General features: G+C 33.1%; 1 protein-coding gene across 1 annotated transcript in view; it reads right to left on the bottom strand.

Annotated features, from left to right (window-relative positions):
• The window catches only part of LOC108910384 (netrin receptor UNC5B-b), a 90988-nt gene that overhangs the window by 20794 nt on the left and 42461 nt on the right, over positions 1-27733 (bottom strand). Inside the window, exon 2 of the mRNA XM_018714970.1 lies at positions 2119-2265. Coding sequence (XP_018570486.1) covers positions 2119-2265 — 147 coding nt within the window. The remainder of the gene's footprint in view (positions 1-2118; positions 2266-27733) is intronic.

Genomic DNA, 27733 nt, shown 5'->3' with positions numbered 1-27733 from the left:
TTATAATGCATATACTTGCAGGCCTGCAATTTTTTGTTATGTGTCGTTACATATGTACCTACACACAAAAAATATGACACGCCCCTAATTATTGATGCCTCCAAAATTCCTATTAAAAGTCCACCGGGTCGCCCCTTTAAAAGTAGTATGTCTTTTAGGTTGGAAACCTTTATCTTGCGTCGAGTGTACATTTTTCTAGCATTTCTGCCACTAAAGGTAACTAAACGTTTAAACGTCATTCTGTGGGGAATTGGCTTGCTACTATTATTTTTATAAAACCAAAAACATATTTTCTTTATTTGATAGTTGCTGCTTTTTTATAACACTTACTTATTTTAAAAAGTTTTTTTTTATTATATCAAATTCAACAAAATATCGTTTGGTGCATACGTCTTTTGTAAAATGTGGTACAAAACGAGTCATAGAAGCGTTTTATGTGAGAAAAATCAACAAAATTCAAATCACACTTTTTGAGGAGCCCTGTATAAAGGTCGCCACTGGTACGAATACGGGCAATCCGAAATCTAGCTATTAATAACTCAAGCTTGAATTACTGCGACGTATTCGTCTAATCCACCTGGCATTTGAGCTAATTAGTGACTTTTATGACTTTCACGTCTCCACTGGGGCATAAACCTTGTAATTGAGAATAAAATTTCAAACGATCGATGTATAAAAAAGACAGGCCACGACAGTTTTAAGGCCCGGTTTTCAGTTATTGTTTTTTCCACTCAGTACACATGTGGTTTTCATTTGGGAGCTCATTAAAGTCCTCGTAAAACTCTAAGCATTCCTTTAATTGACCGGCCGTTTATAATTCGTATTTTTTTAATTCGGTAAGTTTTGATACGGTGTGCGGCATATGCGAGGGACGAATTTATGTTTTACATACGTAACAGTGTGATTAAATCATTTACGTGGTTTCTTGATTATTTATAGTGGTATTTCGTGCCCTGAGCAGATGTTTCATGTAAATTTTGGTCATAAAGTGCGTTTTGGAGCGCATGGGAACTTTTATCTATATTTCATAACTGACTTATATTTCAAAATAGTTTATTTTTATTTCAGGATCGTGTTCAATCCAAAAATACACTAATACTTGCAGTGGGAAAGTTTCATGACATGAGAGCGACGAAGTAAAGAAATCCGTGCGATAGACAAGGATGGCTATAGTGAAGACGTTTGATAATCTGAATAGTCACCGCCCGTTTCGGGTTAGAAGTGAGAGAATTATGAAACGTCTTCAATGTAACCATCCTTGTCTATCGCACGGATTTCTATGACTTACTTTATCGCTCTCACGTAACGGCCGATGTACCATGGGGACTTTCCGAACCTGTATAATAGAACTTATTAGATTAAGGGCCGATTTCATAGTTACACTAAAATACAAATTAAAGTTTGTTAATTACATTACAAAGGACATTTAGTTTATTGTAAAGCCGGACCTGGGTTAGTAACAATCTTAACCTATTTTTTATGACTAAACGTTATTTTTTGATTTAAAAAATGTCAAAACCCAGAGGGTAGCCCCCTCTACCTCTCCGTTTTTGGGGTCGCTGAAACAGAATATGATCATAAAAAAAATTTAACTAGCCATTTTCCCGTTACCACCCCCATACACCCCCTTCTGGGAGTTGAAATGTCAATTTTCATACAAATTCGAGTAGGGTGTGTATTCCTATGTTTTTTGAGCCACTAAGAACGAAGAAGACTACCAAAAATGAATTAGACCCACTTGTTACCCCCTAGCGTCTCTTTACCACCCCCGTACACCCTTTTCTAGGAGTTGAAGTGTCAATTTTCATACAAAGTCGAGTGGGTTGTATATGCCCACGTTTTCTAGGCTGTTGAAAACAAATGTGGGTGGCAAAGGGTGTTGAGGGTTGACGAGGGGGTCAACTTGGCACTTTACTGCTTCTGGACTTAAACTAATTCAATGATTAACCCCTTACAGTTATCATATGAACCTAACAAATACCGTGTATGTTTTTTAAAATTAAATAGAGATTTTTCGTGTCAAATTTTAAATAGGTACCTACAACTTTTCAATAAAATTGTGTCGTACATGCTAGTAATAAAATTACTGAATATTATTATATATTTTTGCCTACTTACCATTGGAAGCCATATTGTACAAGCTCTGATGCTGGCCTTTCTTCCGGTATATTCTGACTATGAAGAAGGATAAAAAACAAACCATAAAAATAGCAATTGTGACCCCGATGTAGAGCAGGATGTCGTTCTGGGTGTTCTGGATATTAGCTGGAAATAAAAAGAATAAATTAATTTTATTACCAATGTAAAATACTAATTTCATTAGTGACTAACTTTAAACAACATAATTTTGTTGATTTATTGTTAATGTTTTATTTCCGTATCGCTGTTGAGAAACTCATCAGATGCAATTTTAACAGCAAACGTTTTAATAATATCGTCTGGTGTTGAGGAAGCAATTTTGGTAAATTTGCTAGATTCAATAAATTGGATGTTATTTGTTAATGGTTTATGCAGTAATTTCTTTCCTAATGATTGTCATTTTTCCTTTGGCATAATGGACAAAACTAGTAGGAAACGCATTTTTATACCAAACTAAAAATGACATAATTCTATTCTAGTACTTGTTTTATTTTTGTGAACAGATTATTTTTGTTTTAGCTATTATTGTTAATTTAAAAAATATAATTTATTTCGCATTGTTATTAAATTATTTGAACACTCGGACTCCTAAGGGTAGTAATAATTTATCAAGTACTCGGTATTCTATACAGATAAATACTGGATGTTGCAATAAATAACGCATTTTTCTGTAACTCCTCAAAAAAATATCATTTTATCTAAACTTTTGTTAATAACTTCAGTTTGAAAGAAGAGAGATGGTTCCGAATAGCGGAATTTTTTTCGTTATTTTATGTGTAAAAACAACATAAAATAAAAAAGGTAGCATTACGTTTGAATTTTTTTTTTTGAAAATCAATAAAACCCTTTCATTTGGAAAACAGGGGCAATTGACGGTTTGTTTATTTTTTAAATTGAAATTCAACTGAAAGATATGATTAAGCAATCAATTGCCTTTTCAGCAAGCTCAACTTCATTGAAATCGGTTTAAGTAATGCAGAGTTATCTTACTTTTTGTCATAGGAAATAATATCCGCCCCTTTCTTTATTTTTTAAGATGGAGCAAAATATTCCCAACAAGAACTTTGAAGAATGAGCAGAAGGTCTCGAAAACATTAAGTTGTATCTATCGTTCCATTTGATCTTTTAAAAATAAAGCAGTTTTTTACTTTTATTTTAGAAATGCGTCTTCTAGCGGTCAAAATTAGAAGCTAAAACTAATTTTATTGAATTTCTAGTAGCCATATTAGTCATCAATTTTGTTTAGCGAAATCTATAGGACAAATAGTTTCCGAGATACTGCCGGTCGATGACCTTAATGGGACACCCGGTATATTCATTCAAACAGCAGTTAATTCGACAAATACAACAGACGAATTTAATTCGACAAATACAAACAAATAATTTAAGTGGCTTCAATAAATTTTATTTCTTCCAATTAAATCGTTTTCTCAGTGTACAGTTGAGTTATACTGAATCTAAAATAGCTTTAACGTCACCGAAATAATAAGCCTACACCCTTTTATCGCGTGCTAAAATTACATTTAGAATATTCATGTTCATGATTTTTTTTGTGTAGCCCTGTAAATGGTGAGAATGAATGTAGTCTCATGTTTGTAAGTTCGAATCTCGTTTTCATGAAAAGTTCTGTAGTTGCAAGGAGATACTTGCAAATTTATTCCTAAGCAAATAACATTTTGCTGTGAGGATACAACACGTTAAAATCGTAAAATTCCTGGAACACGTAAGCAACTCGTACTAATTTTTACAAGGAGACTATCAATTATATTCCTACTTCCAGTCCCGGTGTTGTATTGCCCGGCAACCCAAGAATGTTCATGTATCCTCAAGATATCATCTCGAAGTGATAAATTATAACGCGGCCGGACACTTTTTGCAAAATTTACATTCTCTCTGTTAGACAATAAGATCGATTGGACGGATTGATCTATGGAACTGAGGGAACCCCGTTGCGGCTTATTATGGAGCAGCTGTTTAAGTGATTCCAGCGATTTATGTGCAAAGATTGAGATTGTGTGGTTTAGAGGACGTGAATTACATCGGCGCTAGGAGTTGTTCCCCTTTTTCCTACGTGTAAAGAAGGAAACGCGGCGGTTTGGTGTCGCGTGGAAAAGTTCACCAATTTCGTAAAGCCGGGATCTGTGCGGTATATGCCGCTCAAATAAATTTGGCCGAAGGGGTTCGCGAAGTGAAACGCAGTTGGATTTGTTTTCGGGATGGAGTTGGAAGGCCCAAAAAAGTTTTTCGAACCCTTAAAGAGGTTAAATTAATCACAAAAAGTTGTTTAAGGGAAACTCGTTGAACATAAACTAAAAAAATCCAAAATTATTAAAAATACAAATGCCCGTTTACAAAGCAAATTTGAGTATTGAAAGAGTTTGCACAATAACACATTATTTAAAAGAAGTAAATTTAATTAAGACTCGCTCTTTGTAAACTTAAAATGAAGCATTTGTTGGTGAAGGAAGTCTCATACCATTTAGGACAGTTTAGTATTAGTATAGTATGTAGAGTGAATCTGAATATACATATATACGTGCAGGGGAATTTAAACCAGAAATCGAGAAATTGAGGAACTGATTTCAAAAACAAATTTCAAATTTTACAAAAGGTAATCGCAGATCCTGTAAACAAAATTATTTAATCAATGTAAGTGTTATAAAACAAGAAAACACACTGTTTTACATTAAAGGCTATGATTGAATAGTCCGCCACCAGCTACGGTGTATGCCTGGCAACTAATTAATTCGAATTAGTAACTACAGCAAGATATTAGTTTAAATGTGCAGCATACATAACTTTGTTTTGTTACTGTTTATTTCTTCTGAGTAAATTATTTGCTTTATGTGACTCCAATATTTAATCCAGTGAATTAAGATCTGGCGCTTTAGCAGGCCACCTAATTGGGCCGCATCTACCCTCCATTAAAATGATGGTCTAATGATGATGGTAAATCATGCTGTACGCTGCAAGCGGAACAGCCTCTAATAACTTGTGCAAGTTATTCAATAAATGAAGGTATGCAGCAGCATTTGAATAGTGTGGGAGAATTTATGTTGGTAGTGGACGATCGTTGAAAATGCCACACCGTGTGTTAAAATCTCTGTCGAGTATTGTGTCCCCTAAATGCGTAAGGGTACATGCTCATTGTGATAGTTATTAATTCAATTTCTGGTAAAAGTAGAATCCGGACTACACAATGAAACTAAGAGAATAGGGTTTTATTCGTGTTACTGCAGAAGTCATCAAGAAAATGCTAATCTTTGCTCTTCATCTGCTGCTGCTTTATTTTTTGTTAATGACTTTTGATGTCTAGTTGCATATGTGTTTAATATTATCATTGTTTTTTAAGTGAGTCAACACTACAGCTGCATATCATTTTCCAATAGAAAATATTGCAGATTCATTAAAAAGTAATTGTAAGGGATAAGTAACTTCTTATTTATACAGGGTTTTAGTAAATAAGTGCGACAAATTTCAGGGGGTGATTTTACATGAGAAAATAATGGCAGTTTGCTTATAAACGTATGTCCGCAAATGATTCGTTTTCCGAGATACGGGGTGTCAAAGTTTTTCTTAAAAACTGACGATTTAATTTATTGCTCTGAAACCGGTCGAGATGTGCAAATGAAATTTGGTGGGTTTTAAGAGGTAGTTATTGCGCATTTTTTGACACGCAATTAAGAATTTTATGTTCATCATTGGCGCGCGTACGGGTAATAACCTCAATTTTTTTAAAGAAAAAAATGGTACGCCACTGAGATATTACAAATTAAAAATCATTTTTGTATTCCTCGATCAATTTGTGACAAAAAATCTCTCTTGCCTTTTCTTCGTATGGGGCGCCGTTTTGATGAAAAAAAAATAAAACATCTTAACGCGTATTTTTTATTTCATTAATATATTATCAAGAACTTATCTAATACAATAACATTAAACCAGAACAATAACAGAAAATAATACTAATAAAATTTTGAAAAGGCGCAAAGCTACAACAAATGTTCAAAATGACTTCCCTCAGACGTGACACAAGATTCAACTCTTCGCCTCATTGATTGTCGTATTCGCGCAAATATTCCTGGTATATTTATTATTGTCTCACAGCCTCATTATTTTCTCATGTAGAATCACCCCCTGAAATTTGTCGCACTTATTTACTAAAACCTGTATATTATTTTTAAAAACCATTTTTGTATCGTTTCCAGTTTTCCATTTCTGATATCATAAGGCAAATGCGACTATTATCTTTTTTTTTTAAAGGAACAATATTTTGAGAACTGCTGTCCATATGGAAGATTGTCATTTTTGCATGCATACCTACAAATTTCGAGTTTGCCATGTGCTAAAACAATTATATAGAATAAAACGTGGTTAAAAAAATAACGGGTTTTAAGAGTGAATTTTATATCACAATAAGAACTTTAAGCCCTTGAAATATTGATTTTTTTTAAATGTTTGCAAATTAAATAGCATACACTACTGTATATTTAAAAGGCAAATATTATAAATTAGCCCATTTCAATAAAGATGGATACAATGTAATTTAGTAATTTAGAACGCATACATACTTTTACCTTCCAAGTACATATTATATTTTCGAGATGGTAAATGAATGCAAACAAGAGTTTTAATTGACAGGGGACGATGGTATTGAAATAAAACGTCGGCAGTTGGTCCGTCGAACTTAAATCGACTTCAAATTAGTTGTTCACAAAGCAAATTTGCACAATAACGATTTACATGATCCAATTTGAGCGCGACTCGGAATTTCAAACTCAATTTGTACACCTCTTAAGATATCCCCATTAAATTATATAATTGCCAAATAGAGTTAGCGCAGTATTCTTTTCAAATAAGCGAAGAGGAAGAAGATGGAGGGAACAATTTGTGCTCTCGTCTTGACTTACACATAAGAAAGGGATTTTTATATTTAAGTGGGGTACATTTGTAGAAATAAACCAGTGTGCTATTTTTTTTATAGAACAGTAATTTATATTTAACTCTGTTTTAGGAAAACTTATACCAGGTACTTTTTGTTAATTTTTTACCCACTAATAAAATCTCAGAATTTCATTTCCTACGAACATTTCTACATATTTTAGTTTTTACTACAAATTCTCTAGAAATTGTTTTAAGGTACTTGCAAAAATGTAATCACAAATTATCACACATATGGAACTTATTTAAACAATGATTATATTAAAGTTACAAAAGCAACACACACATATAGAAGAATTTTGAAATAAAACAGTGTTGTTATAAAGTTATTACTTTATAGAGTAATGATATATCGCACCTTTCCCGCACAGGTATCTATCTCTTCAACCTTTAAGTTGATTCTATGGTTCAAGTGAAACAAAATTTTATACTATCATTGCTACTGGTATTTTTACGGGTACCGAACTATAATTTATTATAGAAATTTCTGCTAGATTGACGTAAATCGGGAAATGCTACTATTCAGAAAGCGATTGCATTTAATAGCAACTTATGGCACGCCAGCAATCCTAATAACAAGCAATTAGTTTTAATGAATACCGAATAATCCGGAAATAATGACCCATGTACCGCCAATAAATTCGGCCCGAAATCTGCCACGGTCGTTGACGTAGTCGTGGTTTTTTTCCGAGGGCGGCAAAAAAGCAAAAACATTTAATTCACATTCAAAAGCGATTAAGCAAAAATAATTATTACAAAATGTATTCTCTCGTGCTTATGATCGTTACTTTAATAAAGGCTAATGAATTGGTACTTATTACAACTTTAATTTACTAATTAATAGAAATATACGAATTAATTTTATTACATTACTTTTGATTAATCGTCACTTTGTTATTAGGAAAACTTTTACGGCAAGGTGATATCTAATATGACCGCCATCAGTACTATCACTCTGACATTAAAATACAGACATACTACGTTCAAATTACATGTTTCAATGAAGTAAACACTGATCAAGCATGTGGCTGCAAAACTATTGGTCGAAATATATCGAATTTCAATCCTACATCCGTTTCGACCAATAGTTTTACAAACGTGTGCTTATCACGCTTGTACCAAGCTTGAAAATTTTATGCACTATTGTGAAATTATTAGATTTTAAGTGCCGTTATTATTTTACAGAAAGAAGTAGAAAGAAATCGATTTATCTGCATTTAACTTTAATTTTATTTTATCACTGAATACTACATAGTCATGGCCTGGTATAAACAGTGTGAAATAAATTAAGTTTTTCAAAAAAAACGCCGTTTATCTCTTCAACAAAGCATTTTAGAAAAATCATTATATGGTTTATATCTATTCTTTTTGAGAGTTTTAGTTTGTTGTTGTTATACCCTGTGCTTTTTAAAACTAGCATGACAATATACCTAGAAATATATTTTTTAATTATATCAATTAAATTGTGTCTGGCGTACGCCTATGATGGTTAGAAAATTGCGGGAATTCTGTGCACATCAAGAATTAGAAATTTGAGGCGGAACACATGGCGGTGAAACGCGGGGCTGGCAGCCGGCAGGGGCGGGGGTGGTTTTATGGGGCGGCAATTAGCGGGATTGACGGGAATGATGGGAATTCCGGCGGAAATGCTTCTGTGCACTGTCACAGCATCCACGGTAAGGGATCGCGTGCAAAGTGTGGTGGCTTTCCCCCAGATTAGGGGAAGAGATTCGTTATCGGGGGAGGCCGTCGAATGACAACTCCGGCTCTGCTCCGATGACATAGTTATACAAGAAAATATTATGTTTTCCTCTGTAATTGATTTATTGAAGTTGGGGACGTGATCTCGACTGCGAATCTGACGGATTTTCATTTACGTTTTTAGTAATTTTCACGCCCTTAAAAACGCCACCGGAAAAAAGTTATTTTGTAAGAAAAGTAACAGAAAAATTTCCAAATTTTTTTATGATTTTTGAGAGTGTAACTTCGTGAATAATTATTGTCGTATCGAGAAAAAATAAAGATTCTAGTTTTGAAATCCTGAGATGAAAAATATTCTTGATCATCACTCTCGGCGCAATCAAAATTTAACAATTTTTTCCGAAATTGCAAATGGAAATTTCTGTCTTCATCAATATCAGGGTCATTTAGCCTAATTCATTAGCTTCAATTTGTTTTTTTTTATTTTCTATACGATTATTTCTCATTTGCTATTGAGTGAAAAGTCACCTTTTTTTATCATGGATATCTCATGAACTAACACCGTACAGCGAACGGAGGGTGGGTTTTAGAAACCTGAATCAATCCTCTTCAAGGATCATTTGGTGTGTTTGAGATTTTTTTTTATACTCAGCATTAATTTGAAAAAGTGCAAAAAATAACATTTTCTGCTGCTTTGGAAAATCAATGACTACTTTGCAAATATTGCGAAAAGTACCAATGTCTTAATTTTTCTTTTTTGAATCAATACATATGCCCTTGAGGTCTGTAAATTTTGAAATCGATCGGTCGAACCGTTCTCCTTTGCTGAATTTTTTGTCTTATTTTTCTCACAATTTCGCCTTAAATACTCATCAAATATCTTGTATTGATGTCATGGTTACTCCAGGACAAATATTGGAAATCATTTAGATTCTATATATACACATATTTACAAATATTAGAACTAATATGTTATTTCAAAAATTGATAATCAAATATTAGAACTAATATGTTATTTCAAAAATTGATAATCGTTAAGGTGCGGTAATTAACCCAATATTTCCAAATGTAAAGAACGGCCCATGGAAGCAATGTGTGATATGATTTATTTATAACAAGTTGACTGGATTAATCTTAAAAAGCGTCGAGACAATGCTTGTGATCACCAAATTTTCCTTACGAAATAGATATTCCTTGTAAATAGTTACCGGTACCAGCCGCGCATTTAGTCTTTGGATATAATTAAGTACACTTCGTTGAAATTATCAAGGAAAACACCCACAAAGAGTTTATGAAACGGTGGGATGTTACAAACAGTCAATTTGCTAAGGAGTTCCTAGCAAGGATACAGCCAAAAAAATCCTGGCCATGTCAAGGCCAAATCTTCGCCTAGTGACAGGTATTCAAACTGGACACTGCTGGCTAAGGAAGCACCTTCACAACCTGAGGAAGTGTGAAACCACCTCTTTGTAAGGGTTGTGAACAGGAAGACGATACAGTACTACATGTGCTATGCGAATGCACTGCCATGCCGTCTCGTCAACAAGAGAATCCGTGTTGGGAGAACGTTGGCCTTCTTTGGCCTATATTAGAGAGATCCCCCTGAGCAACGTCACAACATTTTTTTCTGTAATAGGTTAGTTAGCGGCTCAGATGGATTGATCTCCTAATGGGAGGAAGTACAAGAGGCCCAATCGGGTCTTAAGTGCTGTAGCTCTTAAAGATTTCCCTGAAATTTTAGATTCCAGATCACTTCGTCGATGCTTCGAGAGACATATCGCTCTCTTCTTCAGAAGAAACTCTGAAACTNCAAGTTGACTGGATTAATCTCCAAAAACGTCGAGACAACGCTTCTGATCACTAAATTTTCCTTATGAAATAGATATTCCTTGTAAATAGTTACCAGTACCAGCTGTGCATTTAGTGCTTGGATATAATTTTAAGTATGGTTCAACACTTTGTTGGAATTATCAAGGAAAACACCCACAAAGTGTTTATGAAATGGTGGGATGTTACAAACAGTCAATTTGCTAAGGAGTTCTTAGAATACCCTAGCAAGGATACAGCCAAAAAACTCCTGGCAATGTCTAGGTCAAATCTTCGCCTTGTGACAGGTATTTAAACTGGACACTGCTGGCTAAAGAAGCACCTTTACAAAATGAGGAAGTGTGAAACACCTCTTTGTAGGGGTTGTGGACAGGAAGACGAGACAGTACTACATGTACTATGCGATGCACTACCGTCTCGTCAACAAGAGAATCCGTGATGGGAGTACATTGGCTATCTATGGCCTATATTAGAGGGATCCTCCCGAGCAACGTCACCTCCTTTTTCTCTATAATAGGTTGGTTAGCAGCTCAGGTGTATTGATCTCATAATGGGTACAAGAGGTCCAATGGGGCCTAAGTGCTGTAGCTCTTTGAGCTACCCTCCCTAAAACTCCAGATTCCAGATCACTTCGTCGATGCTTCGAGAAACATATCGATCTCTCCTTCAGAAGAAACTCTGAAACTGGAGAATAAGTCCCCTGGTTGGTATTTATATTGGCTGCATGTGTTGATTGACTGGCTGTATGCGTCGTTCCGGTCATGGCTTGTAATCACTGGTCTGTGTCGTTCCGGTCCTTGATTTTTGAGTTGTTTCCAAATTCTCAACCCAAGTCGTGCTCCTTTAACCTTGTGATAACGTGTCTCCCTGACTGTTTAAAGTATTCTTTTCCGCAATGTTTCAGTAGTACCATTCGTAAGAACTTTTTCTCTTAAAATGAAATTATTATACTTATGTACTATAACAATTATTACTGTGCTGCTGATTTTCCGGGTGATGTCATTAATACGATCTTCAATTTCAATGATTCTATGTGTCAAAATTAATAACAGCTAGACATTGATATAATACCTTCAACATAAAGTAATCAACAATGGCACATTTAGTCCAAGCATTCTGTTATTGCCTAATGTTAAATTTGCAGAAATTATTACCTGAATAAAAAAAATATGACCGTATAGGAGATTAAACTTTAAATTCAGTTTCCTGTTCTTTAAACTCGATCCAAAATGGCAAAAATGTTGCAGAAAATGTTTTTTCGTAAATAATTAAAAAAATATAGCTCCGATCGAAAAATTTTAAATGAGAAACTTATAGGTTTCAAAAAGATCTATAGACTGACTCTTTACGTACATCGATTGCTTTGTTACTTTTCGAGATATATTGAAAAAACCGTTAAAAATCTTTTTTCTTATATAATTCATTTACATTTACATTTCCCACACTTGCGATTTATTGTGAAGTAAAAGTAAAAAAGTACATTTTTGAAAAATTAAAAAATATAAATTATTTTTCGATATATCGATTTTTTGAAAAAAAGGCTCCCTCGGAAATTGGCTAGATCTTCTCAACGGATGATCCTACAGTAACGATTTTCTTCGCAAAGAGTTGTGTTGCCATGCTATTAAAAAATTTTGATGATTTTATTAATTTTAAGGTTCAAAAAAATACTGAAAAATTTGCCCTTTTTGTGGGTATGTTTTTTTCAAATAACTTTCAATTTTTACTGTATAATAATGACTTATTTTTTCACGAATTTAATAAAAAAGTGTTTTTTATGACCTTCTGGAGCCGACGTAACTTTTATTTAAAAAAAATCTAGACGCAATTAAAATTTTACAGCGATGCGGTTAATATTGAATACTTATATTTCCAAGAAAGAAATAATAGCATATGTGTCACTGATTTTTGTATTAGTAATTGAGTAATAAAGTGCGCGCGCTCGCTCTGGTAACTAATGACGTGCATTCTAAATAGCTGGCTTTTGTAAAATCTTTGATATTTCGACTTCTGGACCACGTACAAAAATCCTTTTGTATTTAATTTGGGTAGCTTTACGAGATAAATACGAATATTATAGTCATTTTCGCCTTAGAAGCAAAATAGTCCCGGAAATATTTAATTTATAGGTATTTAATTTACATTTTTTTACTTATGGTAATTTTAATAATTATTTATTATTACAATAGTATTTTTTGTGTAATAACCTACATGTTTCGCTAATTACTACAATTACTAATACTAAAAATCAGTGAAACATATTCTATTTTTAACAGCATAGAAAAATAACATCTAGAGAAGATCTAGCCAATTTTCGACGCCTTTTTTTTCAAAAAATCGATATATCTCAAAAATTAATGAATATTTTTAAATTTTTCAAAAATGTACTCTTTTGGCCTGCTGCGGACTATGTTTACAGTAAATAGCAAGTATGGGAACGTAAATGTAAACGAGTTATTGAAGAAGAGAAAAGAGAAGTTTTTTAACGTTTTTTTCCATATATCTCGAAAAGTAACAAAGCAATCTATACTTACAAAAATCAGTAGATAGATCTACCTACAACATTCTCATTTAAAATTTTTCGATGGGAGCTATAGTTTTTTTTGTTATTTTGGAAAAACCGTTCTTTACAATTTTGCTAATTTTTTTGCCCATGTTCGCTACTTTGGATCGAGTTTAAGGAACAAGAAACTCAATTTAAAATTTAATTTGGTCATATTATTTTTCCAGGTAATAATTTCTGTAAGTACTTCTCTATAATGCTTGGATTAATTGTAACAATGAAATGAAGGATCGGTTGAAAATTAATATCTAGGAGTAGGTATTATTATAATGACTTTCTTCATTATATTTCGTTCTGTGCATGCATTTCTTTCTAATTACCATTTCACATAATTAAGTGTAGATAATAATTGTTTGTTAAAAGAAAAATTATTGCGCACATTTATTGTTCACAATTTTTTTATCGTGTTAAAAACAGGACAGGTGTGGAAATAGGAATAAACAGCGCACCGTAGTATCATTACCTCTAATTGAATATTAAACATTCAATTTTGAAAATGCACCTGGGCCCGTCGAACTGGATCAGCAGAATCTGCAATTTAAAATAAAATCGCCATTTACAGCATACCAATTTCCATACTATATGCAGGTAGACTTCCAGCGCGTAAAAACCGTTAGCAACCCTTCGATACACCATATTCCAAACAGCATTACGTATTCAGCGTTGGTGCCGTACATAAAACTGACTCCTTACCCCCTTCGGTCACGTAATGAACATTTCCGAAATTTCGTATTCAATTCCGATATCCATCCGGATTTGGAGCAACTGTACAGAAAAGCTCGCTCTCGAAGTCGTTATGTATATCTGCATTGATAGGTCCATTTCTTTCTACAAACTTACACGGGTCGAGTTTTGCTTTTATTGCTGCAGTTCTCTCACTAAAGCGAATTTAAGCGTTTATTTGATCGGAATTGGCACTTTGTGTTACTTTGTACAAGTATTTTTAATGTCGAAATCATCTGCGTAACGTTTCCGTAAGTTTCAAATAACATGATCATTGTAAGTGTGAGTAGTATACACTAAGTTGATGAGATAATTAAAAAAAAAAACAATAAATAATGGCATTTAAAAATTGTTTAATTAAATGCGTTAAAGGCTTATGTTATAGAAGCACCCAGTCTTAAAAATTGTTTAACAATTGCTTGTTAGCAAGTATATTTGTTACCGACTTCAGCACAACTTTAAATCAAATTAAAAAATTATTTTAGCAAACACATTCTTGTAAAAGTTTAAAATTTCACATTTAACGATGTATACTGAAGAGATCAGAATTTACAGGAGATAATTTTTTTAAAAAAGTCGTCAAAAAGTACCTAATACAAACAGTGATATACGTAAAAGCATAAAATCGATTTGTAGCTAAAAAACAGTGCAAATTGATTAGCTTCCCAGAGGCCGAGATTGTATTACAAATATTTACGTACTTATGTATACCTATGACGTTGCCATAATTGTTTTTGTTTGGGATGGGAGAAAAAAACGAAACAGAAACGAGATTTTAAGAAAGTTTTGTAACTATACAGGATTTCCCTAAAATGCATGTACCAGGGAGCCTTCCTAGATCTTTAAGGTCAAACTGCGATTATTTACGTTAATTCACCTTTATGCAAAAATGCACCGTAAGGGGACAAAATAATTATTTATAAAATGGAAATTTGTTGAACGATTAAAACTAAATTGAGTATGTAAAAATACATTGGTAAAAGGCGTTTCCTGATGCAATTAATGTTCATTACCGACTTGCACAAATGCCTTAAACTGGATACCTCAGTTAAAAAAAAATAATTCATATTTTTTTTATGTACCTATTATGTGATTGTCACATTTTTTTGTGGAAGTTAAAACTTTTTTAAATAAATTCTGTTTCCCACAAAATTTTAATAACTTTGTCACAAAAAGAATTTTACAAACGTCCGTTCAATGCAGCTTGTCAAATAAATTTGTGCCCTATGCAATAGAAATCATCGAATTACGAATAGCAATTACGCAAAAGTGTTGCATATGACTGTAATAAGCATAATATATACAAATCTATAAATAAGAAAATTCGTTAGCAACCTATTAAAATCGTTTAAAAGTTGGGTATACACAATACGATATAAAAGTATAAAATCGATTAATAGTTAAAAACATTGCAAATTGCAAAAATTTGATGTTTGATTAGCTCTTCAGCGGTCGAGATTGTATTACAAATATTTAAGTACTCATGATTGCCATAATTGTTTTTTTTAGTTCTCTATACAAATTTCAATCATTACAGATTTGGTGTTCCTATGACAGAAAAATTAAAAATTTTGAAATGACACAATGTTTTTTCTTTTTTAGACTGTAATATATAATTATTTCAGTCTCGAAAACAGATTAAGCCTTAAGAAATATCTTTAGTTTACTTGTACTTTTAATTTTATGTACGTATTTAGTTTTTATCATTTCCTTGATTACAAAGTTTTTTATCATCGTCGTCGTTATTTATCAATTAACATTCATTGCTATATTTAAATATTTTTTCTTTTGTTTGTGGACTAAAAAATATAAAAATAATATAGGGTGTAAGAAGTTTGACGGCCATTACTTACTTCAGCATGAGCATGAGGTAATCATAAATGAACAAAAAAATTGTATATTACAGGGCCGTAAGACTAACAGTTTTCAAAATACATCGAGTATTAATATTGGGGCGTCTCATCACAACCTGACAACAGCACTTAACCTGCTAATGCATATCACGTGTGCACGCGGCAGACTTGTCCTATGGGAAAAATGTAAACAACTATTATTGTGAAACATTTAGTAAATTTCAAGACGATTGTTTTCCAGTTTTTAAATAAATAAAATAAAATGTATTGATTTTACAGTACGAAGATAGTGTTGTGCTCAAATTTTAGCTCGAATTTTAGTAATTATGAATCTTTTAAAACAGGAACTTAACTTTTGCTCAAATTATGAATTTGAAAAATGTGTAATTAAAGTACCCACAGATTCACGTCATATCATAAGTATTAAAAATAATTTAAGTACTTAACAAAAGGCAAAATTCAGTAATTTTTAAACGTACAAGAATAAAACAAACTACAACATATGCTCAAAATGTCCACCACCATTTTCTATGCACGCATGACACCTTCGAATCCAATATACGCGCACTCGCTGGAAAACACCTCAAAAAAAGGAAATAGTGGTATGTAAAAAACACTCCGATACGGTCGAATTCCAGATACCTACTAAATTGTGTATTGGTGGAGAGCTTAGTACCTCGTGTTAATTGCCGCGCCGTTGTCACATTGCTCATATGACCTACGTAGGTGTATTACGCACTTTTTATTTTTTACAAATAAATTTCCTTCTTGTTGTCGCTGTTTAATTAATAGTTTAGTAAATAATTTTAAAATAAAGTAAAATTGCAAGAGCAAAATAATCTATGTAAAATGTCAATAGGAGTTCAATTTCATATAACACAGTAAACATTTGAAATAAGGTCCAATAATTATGACGAAATTTTCTTTTATTAAAGCAAATTGGTACCCGATCGTACATGACGAAGTTTTTGTTTCACATATTCCATATACATGACATTTATTACGTCAATTAACTAATTTCTTGCACATTGTGGCAGATGTGGGGAACGAACATCGCGATTTAAGCGGCGATTCAAGAGCAACCAACAAGACCTCAGGCGTGTACGCTACAACTCTGACCTAATAAAGCAAATATGCGGTAAACGCTGTGCGAGTACAAGCAAAATCCATTACATCGCGGCGTCCTCGACCGAACGAATAGGGCCAAAGGTTTCAAAGGGTCTCTCCTTGGTCCGCGGGCCCGGCGCTGAAAAACGGCTGGTCTCTTAATTAATGAGCAGGGTCATTACATTGAGGAAGTCACTGCCTGATTACTCTTTTAATTAATCCAGAAGCAAGACGGTTAACTCTCGTTTCTTAATGTATTTTTTATGTGCGGATATTTTGTCAGCGCGGGATAAGTTTTTTTGTCTGGGAGCGAGTTAAGTGAAATTAATTATTTAAAGCTGCGTTTTCGATCGGACAGCGCGTTTTTAACGTTTAAATTTTAATTAAGTCGGGGCACTTTTTTTACCCCCTGAACGGATGGTTTGGCTTATCATTTTGGTGACTGATTGTTAATTAAAAGTTTCCAGAAATTTCGTCGGGTGGCGGTTCGGGGGTTTAGCAGTTTTTTAACAAAATTCCCCCAGAGGCAATCCTAAAAAAATAAATGTTTGATTGAAAACAGATCAGACAACGTTTATGTTAGGCGGTACCCTCAAAATTGAAAGTGAACATCGAAAAAAATATATAGGGTGATTCAGTTATAATGTCATTAATTTTAAGGAAAAATAGAGAAAATTGAGTAGAATACAAATACGCGATTAGAAAAAAATTGAAATGCTTATTTACGGTAAAGAAAATATTTTGAAAGCGTTATTTAAATTCCTTTTCGGACCGATCCTGACCGCTGACCTATAAAGGTTTATCGAGAGTGAATCTTGGCCTACCGTATTCGGTCATTAACCTAGATTTTACTGCGTTTTTAATAGTGAACGACAAAACAGACCATTTTATCTAGACACATGAATGAATAAGATATTTTTTTTATATTTTAAATAGTAACAAATAGTATTTATTTGTTAATAAAAACATATGCATAAGGATAATAATTGGTTTCAAATGTTAGGTTAATATTTTTCGTAATTTTAGTATTTAATATTTTCACTATGTTTTATAATTGAATATGAGGTTTTAGTATTAATTAATTATTCAGTTTGTAGTTCGTATACCTCATTGTGTGACTTTCTGCTTTTCAAAGAGTAGTATGGTACCTACCTATTTAAAATAACAGTACGGCTAAAAAAATTCATTCATCCATATCACTCTGTTAATAAAATGGGGATTCGCTGCACTTTGGTTTTGAAACCAATGGCAAAATTCAAATCGACTGGGGAAATCAGCTGTTTCTCTTCAACGTTTGAACGCTCTGTTATACTCCGCGCATTCCTAGTCAGCAAATGTGATGCAAAGTGGGGCGCCGAATTAACGGTAGTTGAGGGGTAATTTATTTATTATTTAAAAGGTCTAGTAATTTTTTTAGATTTTCTGTCTTTATTATACCTTTCGAATACGTGGTTAAAATTAATGACATTATGAGTGAATCGCCCCGTATTCGCATACAGTTATATTTAAGAATAATGGGAAAAAATCTTTTAATTCAGTATAAATTTTTTAATTCTCTTTCCAACGAGTTTTGACTATTAAGCCATTTTCAGGGAAAAAGAAAATGACAATCATTGGAAAAGAACTGCTTTATAAAGTTTCCATAAATAACATAATTTGTTCAAATATAAAAATACCAGTAAATTATAGAAATTTAAATCATTGACATTTCTTCATTGATTCATGTATAGTCTTTCCGATATCAATTGAAGAACCAAGATGTTGACAGTATGTACCTGGTTCGGTCGCTGACGCAGCAACTCGGCATTGAAATATTTGAAAAACTAGTTCCCATATTTATTTAGCCATACCCTGTGTTGGATACCGACCTTGTATTTAAATAGTGTATGTGTTTTTTACTGTGCCTGTGTTTTTTTGTTAATGGATGTGCTACGCGAGAGTCAGTCTGTATTTGTATGTGGCAGAGAAATATACGTTGTCTCGAAATCGACCGAGTTTTTCTTTTCCTAATATTTAAAGTGAAGTAAGGACATTACACCCTGTACAGGTCTGGCCGAATTAAACGTGGATGTGGTAGAAATGTATACGCCCAGTTGAAGAATACGAGGGCGGGCAAACGAAATACAAACACAATTGCATTGGGCCACTGGGCAATAAATCTCAGCTGTTGACAAGCGGTTGACAAATTGCCCAGCAGTGCAGTGCAGCAATGTGGAACTTGGTGAGATAAAATTTCTTGTCTTTTTAGATTATAAGAAACCGGTTGATGGCATTAATCGAACATATAAATTTTTTTGCAATGAGGATATATTCCGATTGCGAGATAAATGACAAAATGTCCTGGAAAATGTCATACCATGTATATTATTAATGATAATAATTATTCGAATATTATTGAGCCATTAACGAAACTAAACATTATTTACACCTTTTCCACAATTTTTTTGCGACTTGAAATAAACCGTATTATTAATTTCGAATACTCTGTATCTTAAAAGCAGTGTTTTCGGGCACATATTCAAAATAATTTATTTTTATTAATTTGAAATCAGCTGTTACATTTTAGCTAAACAAAGTAAAAACTGAGCCTAAAATTCGGTTTTGAAAAATTAAATTTAGAGTTATCATCAAGGATACAACATTGAAATCATCAGGGCCATATATTATTCCGGCTACTTTTTCTGCCAGAAACTAACTAAAGTTTTGTTTCACTGCAACAGAACTGAACGATATATGAAAACCATATCTGCTCTTTTCTTTAATTTGGAACTCCCGGAACGTCGGGTTGTAAGGTCTTACGATTTATTTATGTTTACTGTACAACTGCGATCGTATCAGGAAAGAATAATTTATACGTCTGTGAGGGAAGAAAATAAAACGAAATATGGAATCGAAGTTTCCTTCGGTGAACTATTTTTGGCAATATGTCACCCTAATGCTTTCTGATAAAACAGTAGCCTGGGGTGGCGGGACCACCCCATATATAAGTTATATATTGTCACTTTCCAATCACGGAATTGTTTATTTCCTTCGAGCAAAAAGTGTTACTTATTTATTTTTTCTCTTGTTTGTTCGGTAAAAGTGTCATGTGTTTGATGTATAACATCTACATCGGACTGTCGAAAGTTAACACATCTGCATAGAAATACGGTTTTACCAATGAACTAGGCAGTTGTTTTGAGGAATATATACAAGGTAGTAATAAACACAGGTTCATTTTTGAGTTATATAGTGTCAAATATCCAAAAAATATGAGATAACTGTAAACGAAAAGGTAAAGTACTGTAAAATACTATATACTGTACCTATTAATGTCAAAATTTCCAACCAAACTGTGCTAACTATATTATAAAGTTACTAATTTGTCAGCAAAAACTAGTCCTTAAAATTATTTTCGTGCCTGTCATAGTTTGATGATATATTAATTTTTCTATTTCATAGTTTTCCTTTTACGAAAAAATTTGTTTAGTCGCTGATAGAAAACGAAAAATAACTACTAATGAAATATTTATTTTTGTGGAGTAATAAAAAAAAATGCATTTTCAACAAATTCATTGGAATGTTACAAATCCGAAATATTTAAATTTAATCGACATTCATTATTTTTAATTTTTGTTTATTAAATGTTATAATATATAAATTTGAAAAATATTTATTAGAGTTTTCGAATCAATTAGTAATTTTTACATAAACAGTTTTAATATTTAGAATATTTAGCGATCGGTGGAAAAATATTATGCATATATTCTAGTAAAGGCTATATTTTTGGTCTCTCTTCACAATCGTCGGGAAATGTCAAACAATTTCTACTAAAAACGCAATTTATCAATGTTACGAAAATTTGTTATTGGAAAAGACGCCTATAGAATGTTTATAGAAATAGAAGAGAGCAGAAATATAAGTTTGCACTATACATAGTGTCCCACGAGAAAGTGCACATACATTAATCAATAAAAAATAAGCAAAAAAAATTACGTAAGTCTTAATATGGAAATGCATTTTTTGAGATATGGGCTTCGTAGAATTAGACATGATAGTTCCTACTTTTCCTATTTATACAGTGTTTCAGAAAGACTTCCCGTAAATACAGGGGGGTGACAGTACGACAAAAAATTAGATTTTTTTTCTCTTATGAACTATATGTCTATCTCCTCTTGTTTTCGAGATATATAGCGACAAAATAATTTTTTTTCTATAGAACTTTTACGAAAGTTTCCAAACGATGCGAAATATTTTTATGAAATTTGGTATTCCGGGATGTTTAAGGATGCCAAATACGCTGGTCTAATTATTTTCCGGATATTTCATAGAGGGCGCTAGTTATGCTACATTCTTATTACATTTTAAGTTCAAATTTTGTTAAGGTTAGGTTTTTTACCATTCGGGCTCCAACTTCTAATGTACAATTTTATTTTCTAAAAATTTTCGAGAAAAATGACAATTAAACTCTTACAATATTACGGTGTATAAAATAAGTGACTTTTCTCAAAATGGGCTTATGTCAAAACTTATTGATGAATGTCTCATAAACAACGCATACATTCTTAGTAATATTTTAAACTATAATTAACCTTATATCAAGATTTTAGTGATTGTTAGTGACTGTAGTTAGTAATGACTAATTACAGTCACTAACATTTTTTATATAAAGTTAATTAGAGTTTAAAATATTACTGACAATGTATGCGTTGTTTATGAGACATCCATCAATAAGTTTTGACATAAGCCTACTTAAAATTGTAGATTATAAATTGAAGCCCGAATGGTAAAAAAATTGAACTTAAAATGTAATAGAAATATAGCATAACTAGCGCCCTCTAGGAAATATACAAAAAAATAATTAGACCAGCGTATTTGGCATCCTTAAAAACCCCGGAATATCAAATTTCCTAAAAATATTTCGCACCGTTTGGAAAGTTTCATAAAAATTCTATTTAAAAAATTTTATTTTGTCGCTCTCTATCTCGAAAACAAGAGGAGATAGACATATAGTTCATAAGACAGAAAATTCTTACTTTTGTCCTACTATCACCGCCTGTATTTACGGGAGCTCTTTCTGAAACACCCTGTATAAAGAAATAACTAAATCTGAATGAGAATAGTATACAAAAATAATAACAAAGAGACATATATTAAATAAAAAATATATTTAGCACAAATAAGTAAAAAAAAATAAAGTTACTTTAAGGAAGTTACAAATGAAATTTGAAATAACAATTTTCAAATAACAAGTGTATTTTCTTTAAGAGAGACTACTGTTATGTTCTGCACTTTGAAAACCAAAGTTAAAGTGTTTTGTGAAATATTTCTTAACTAAAAATTCATAAAGTAGTAACATATTAAGAATAACAATAGCAGTGTTTAATGTTTTATGTTTAATATATGTTATATTTGAAAGTTATTATTCCGGATTTCCTTTGAGTCTTCTTTAGATACGAATTTAATGTTATTTTATTAAAAAATAATGCAATAATTTGAAACAGAACACACAATTTTGTGGTTACAATTAGGCGTTCTTGAAATACAAAAATGGAATGTCTACTACTTAAAATTTATATACTTTCTTGTGGGACAACTATATTTTTTTATTATTATTTAATTTTAAAGTATACAACGATATTACATAGTAACAAATATTTATTATAATTATTTTCTTGCATTTTACAATATTTCAAAAAAAAGGCGATCAAACTTTATCTACCATGCTACCACAAGTATTCTCACAAAACCTGAATGCAAAAATATTCACTTTAACTTATTTGGAGTAAAATTAAAAGTGATTTTTCTAATGTTCTGAATCCTATTCTAGCAAATCTGTTACATTCTACCTTCTATTTATTATCTATTTTTGTGGTGCCATTTTTATATGGATTTGCTACAAGCAGAATATGGCTATTTGATCTAACTTACTAAAAATATGATTTATGAGGAAGTTACCAAATTTAATTTTGGGGAAAATCATTTATTTTCCGAAGTAGATTAGCGGGTTCTCTAATCCGCACGCCGAGATGTCCCCACCCTAATCATCCCTTACATCATCATTTTTACACTAGATAAATTAAACCACCGTCTCGCCATCAGTACTAGACGACACAGAGAATCTCTTAATCATATCCTTTGCCGGGACCTATCTAATAACTATAAATTAGTAAGCAAATAGACTTAAGATTACCGAGGCGGCCAGCGGGCCTCAGAGGACCTCCTTGGATTTAAATTACGAGCATTTCCGGGCAACGTCATCCTGGCCAGGCTATTAGTTAACCACTGCAGACGCCAACCCTTTGCCTATCTCCGCGTTTAACCCAAATTCAGCCTCTGATTCATTTATTTGCAGAGTGCAATCCTATGCGGTCAACCGGAAATAATATAGCTCGGGGCCCGCTTTCTAACTGAAACCTAAACACAGATTGAGCCGCCCGCTCTTTCAGGCAGCCGACACGCTGAAAAATTCGACCGAAATTCAATTGGGATATTTATGTGTAAATACCGTGCAGGAAATTTCAAGGCCTCCGGCTCTTTTCACGTTTTCTCTGAGGAATTTTATTTTGGGGCTTCGGCCAGATTAAATTTTATAGTGCGTTGAGGGATGGGGTTCTCATCGACGACGGTAATTTATGAAATTGCCTTTTAAATATTGTGCTGGTGACTTGGAGCTGAATCATTCGATGTTTCGATAAAGTGAACACCGTTCTTGCAATAAAATATAATCATCGTTTAATTAATAAATAAATTGGAAATTTTAAAAACACTTAATGTCATTGGATGCGGAGAATTCCTTTTAATGACTTTACCATACATTTGTAAGTATAAAAAAACCATAATAGAACTTTCTTTAGGGCAGGTTTTTATTTGCTCAGAATGAGTCATGAGTTTCCAAAAGGGAACTAATAGAACAGTATTATTGACATATGATAAGCTCCAACTGAACAAATTTTCCTCATGTTCTGAATCTAAAGCCAGAATCACTTATCGAGCACGAAAAGGCTCTCAAAACCCCTCGGGCACAAGAGGTACAACTCCGAGAATATCGAGCTTGCCACCCCTCAGACAAAGCAAGTCAAGATTCGAAACTTTGATCGTGTTTCGAATTAAACCATTGGAGCTATCCATGGTGCCTAAAACCACTTCAGACACACCAAACACCAGAGCAAATGGCATTCAGAGAGCCCAGTGCTGTTGGCAGGATGATCGAAAAACATCCAAAAAGTCACCGACATTACTAAATTTCTAGTAAAATAACACGAATTCTACAAAATCGAGCCATGACCAACGGCCGATCTGATATGAATCCAGAAACCCAACCATATTTGATGATGGGGATCATAGAAACCCAGAGAGGCCAAAGGCAACAAACAACGAAAGTCCACCTCGAGAATTAGCGGAGTCATCAAAAGGTGTGATTGAACATCGACCCAGATTTTCTGCATTTAATTAAACAGGGCAATGTTTGAGTATCCGCATTTACTATTACATTGCATGTATCCTATTGCATTAAAAAAAATCATAGTTTGTATTTCAGTTATACTAAATAAACTTTGTATAAAACGCATTGTCAGATTCAGCTTCATTATAGTCCAGCGGCTGATACAAAAGTGCTCCTTAGCCCAAGAAAGAGTTAAAGGACACAAAAACATATAAAGTAAAACTTAAAAAGTGCTAAAAGATACAGAACCAGTGTGATAAACTCAAATGAGCAGTAAAATTGTTTATATTACAAACTAGGTCATGGATATATTGAGCCGGGATCTGTCTGCAAAAAGGTTACGATTTTTTACATGTCTTAAAGGACCGAATTCTATAATTTTAAAATCTTTTATTTCCAATTTGGTGTTTATACTATTTTTCTCTTAAATTTTATCTCATTTATAATAACACAGCCACATAAAAAAATAGTTTTTTGGGTTTGGAGGTCAGACATGTTTTCGGGGTTGCTGAATTCGAATCTGTGATCCATTTAACCCCATCACGTCAGCTTTTGCCAATAACCCCATATAACCTCATAACCCAAGCTGTCAAGTCCTATTACATACAACGATCCTGTAAAGTGAGCTGTGCACCCACAATAACCCTATAATCTTTATAGATTTATCCCTAAACCCCCTAACCCTATAACCGTATAATCCCATAACCCCATAACCCCAATAACCACGTTACTCGTAGTTTGACTTGATCTCTGATATAACAGGGCTTTATAAAAGGAATATGAATAACCCTATAATCCTCCAATCCCCTAACTCCATAACCCTATAACCCTATAACTCTAATAACCACGTTACGCAGTAACTGGGAGCCAATAACGATAGACTATGTTCCATATATCAAACAATCGAACTACTGCGTCATGTGGTTATTGGAGTCATGGGGTTATAGGATTATGGACTTAGAGGTTTGGGAGATGATAGGGTTAGTTATATTCTGTTTATAGAGTCCTGTTATGTCCCGCAACGAAAGATCAAGCCAAACTACTAAGTAACGACGTTATTGGAGTTATCGGTGATGGGGTTATGGGTTTATAGGGTTATGGGGTTAGGAGGTTTGAGGTTATTAGGATTATAGGGTTATTGTGGGTGACTAGCTCCCTTTATAGGATCGTTGTGTGTAATAAGAACCGACAGCTTGGGCTATGATGTTATATGTGGTTATTTGTAAAATCTGACGTGATGGGTTTAAATAAATCCCAGATTCGGATTCAGCGACCACGAAAACATGTTGTAGACGTAGTCTGACCTCCAGACTCGAAAAACACTTTTTTTTTGTGGTTATATAATTAGACATATAAAGGCTATGAGGAAAAGCCCTGCTTTCGATGACACTCTGCAATTGGTTTTTCATTTTGAGTTGGGTCCATATCTACTGTAGTACAGACAAAAACTGTATGAAACTCGTGTGTAAAATCTTTTGATGAGACAAAATTCCGATTCGAGAGAAAACTGTTAATTATAATGAATTATTATTTATTATTATTGGTTTTTATTAAAAATTTTATTGAGGGTGTAACATGACAGCGTGTCAAAAATGAGGGAAATATGATAAAAATATTCTTATCAATAACATAGCACCTAAATAAAGGTATTATGGCATTAAAGTTCCCCAATAGACAGTTGAGCAGGTTTCTAACTGATCGAATCAGATAAATCTGGAATAAATATATGTTTTCTAATCATATACCTACGTGAAAATTAAGATTTTCTCAGCTTAGTTTACATGAAAGTGATATTTTTAAAATTACATTAATAAATTCTAAACAGGCACCTTCATTGCGAACAAAAAACGAAAAAATCTTGCATCAAATTAAAATAAAACCCAGTCCGGAAGATCCCCGCATCGATACAAACGCGGAAACTCCTCAAGTGAATATTTAATGCCGAAACTCATCAATAAGCAGGAGTAAAACGCCGAGGCTGCAGGAATTCCTGAATAGATCGTTACAGTGATTTGAAAAGATGCATGAAAGGCCCTCCCTTAGATTTCCGGCAGATACGCAGCATTTAATGGCACGGCAAGAAAATTGCCGGGATTGCTGCTGTTTGGACCAGATCGCTGTTTATTTCGAGTAGCTGAATGGAAGCTGCGGGATCGGAAACTTTGATGTTTCTGTACGGTGGCGTTGCGCGCCGATGCTTCATTTATTACTAAAAGCGGCCCATTGCTCGCCCCTATACAACCGTTTCCGTGACCTCGAAAAGACTTGAAAAGGAAGAAACATCCTACTGATTAAAAATCATTGTAATATAATACATCTCAGTGGAAATTCCACACATTTGTCAAATTTCGCATTTCTATAGTTCACGTAATACCATAAAATGAAATAATGTAAGAAAAAACTTGAGCGTATTTTTTTTATTCTGCGGCCATGCAAATGTGATAGTATTTTCTAGTGTAAAAAATTGTTTTTTATAAGAATAATAATAATAAAACCATTTTACGCAATTTCATAAAATAACAAATACTATTTCCGTGTTTAATTGGTATTAAGATATGAAAATTCACACAAGATATTCACCAAATTCTAAGACTAATAGAACTTTTACATACTTTTTAAAATTTATTTTATTTATATTGACTTAAATATGTATTCTATAAAAGTGTAAAATTTAATTAGTATTATACAAATTATGATACCTGTATGTGTAAAGTTTTAAACTTTAACAGTAGTATACATAATTCTTCGTAGCTCATGTCATATTTTTGCCCAACTTTCCAATCAGAACCACAAAGCTGCCTTCAGTTACTCTATGCAGGGCCAATCCCGGCCAAAGTAGAGACACATGTCCAAGTGTTCCCAAATTACTATCTACAAGAAGTAGAAGGCGAGGTGCAGAAAATAACATTTTCGACTATGTTTTGAAAATTTCTGCTGAAGTTCTTTTTGAAGTTCCCAGCAGCTCCGAAACAATGTAGCTGCAACAGACGACACCGTCGAAGGTCGATACTGCTGGCAGAGCAACCGTCTATGACGTACTGGAAATTCACAGGAATTTGTTGAATGAGGAATGAGAAACATTCACCTTAGTTTCGAATTTCGAAAACTGAAAAGTTTTCGGAATATTGCAAAATTTGAACTATGAAATCACAAGACAAAAACAAAGTAGGTACCATGATAGAATACAAGTTGATCATTAGTTCCAGTCGGTTACAATCCAAAGATGGATAAAATTGGAGAGTCCAATTATCCAAACCTAAGGCGGACTTCGCTATAGGACCTGGACAGATCCACCAAGGACTGTGATCGAACGCCAACCCTGATACTTTACCATTCATTAACCAGGAAGGGAACCTAATATAATTTATTGTCATTTTGCATTGTATAAAGCCTGCTGATCGATAATCACATACCCCTAACAATAAATTTTTAATAATTCAAAACATTGATTAAAAATTT

Source organism: Anoplophora glabripennis, unplaced genomic scaffold (assembly GCF_000390285.2).
Source record: "Anoplophora glabripennis isolate ALB-LARVAE unplaced genomic scaffold, Agla_2.0 scaffold438, whole genome shotgun sequence".
NCBI lineage: Eukaryota > Metazoa > Arthropoda > Insecta > Coleoptera > Cerambycidae > Anoplophora > Anoplophora glabripennis.
This window is presented reverse-complemented; position numbering and strand designations above follow the sequence as displayed.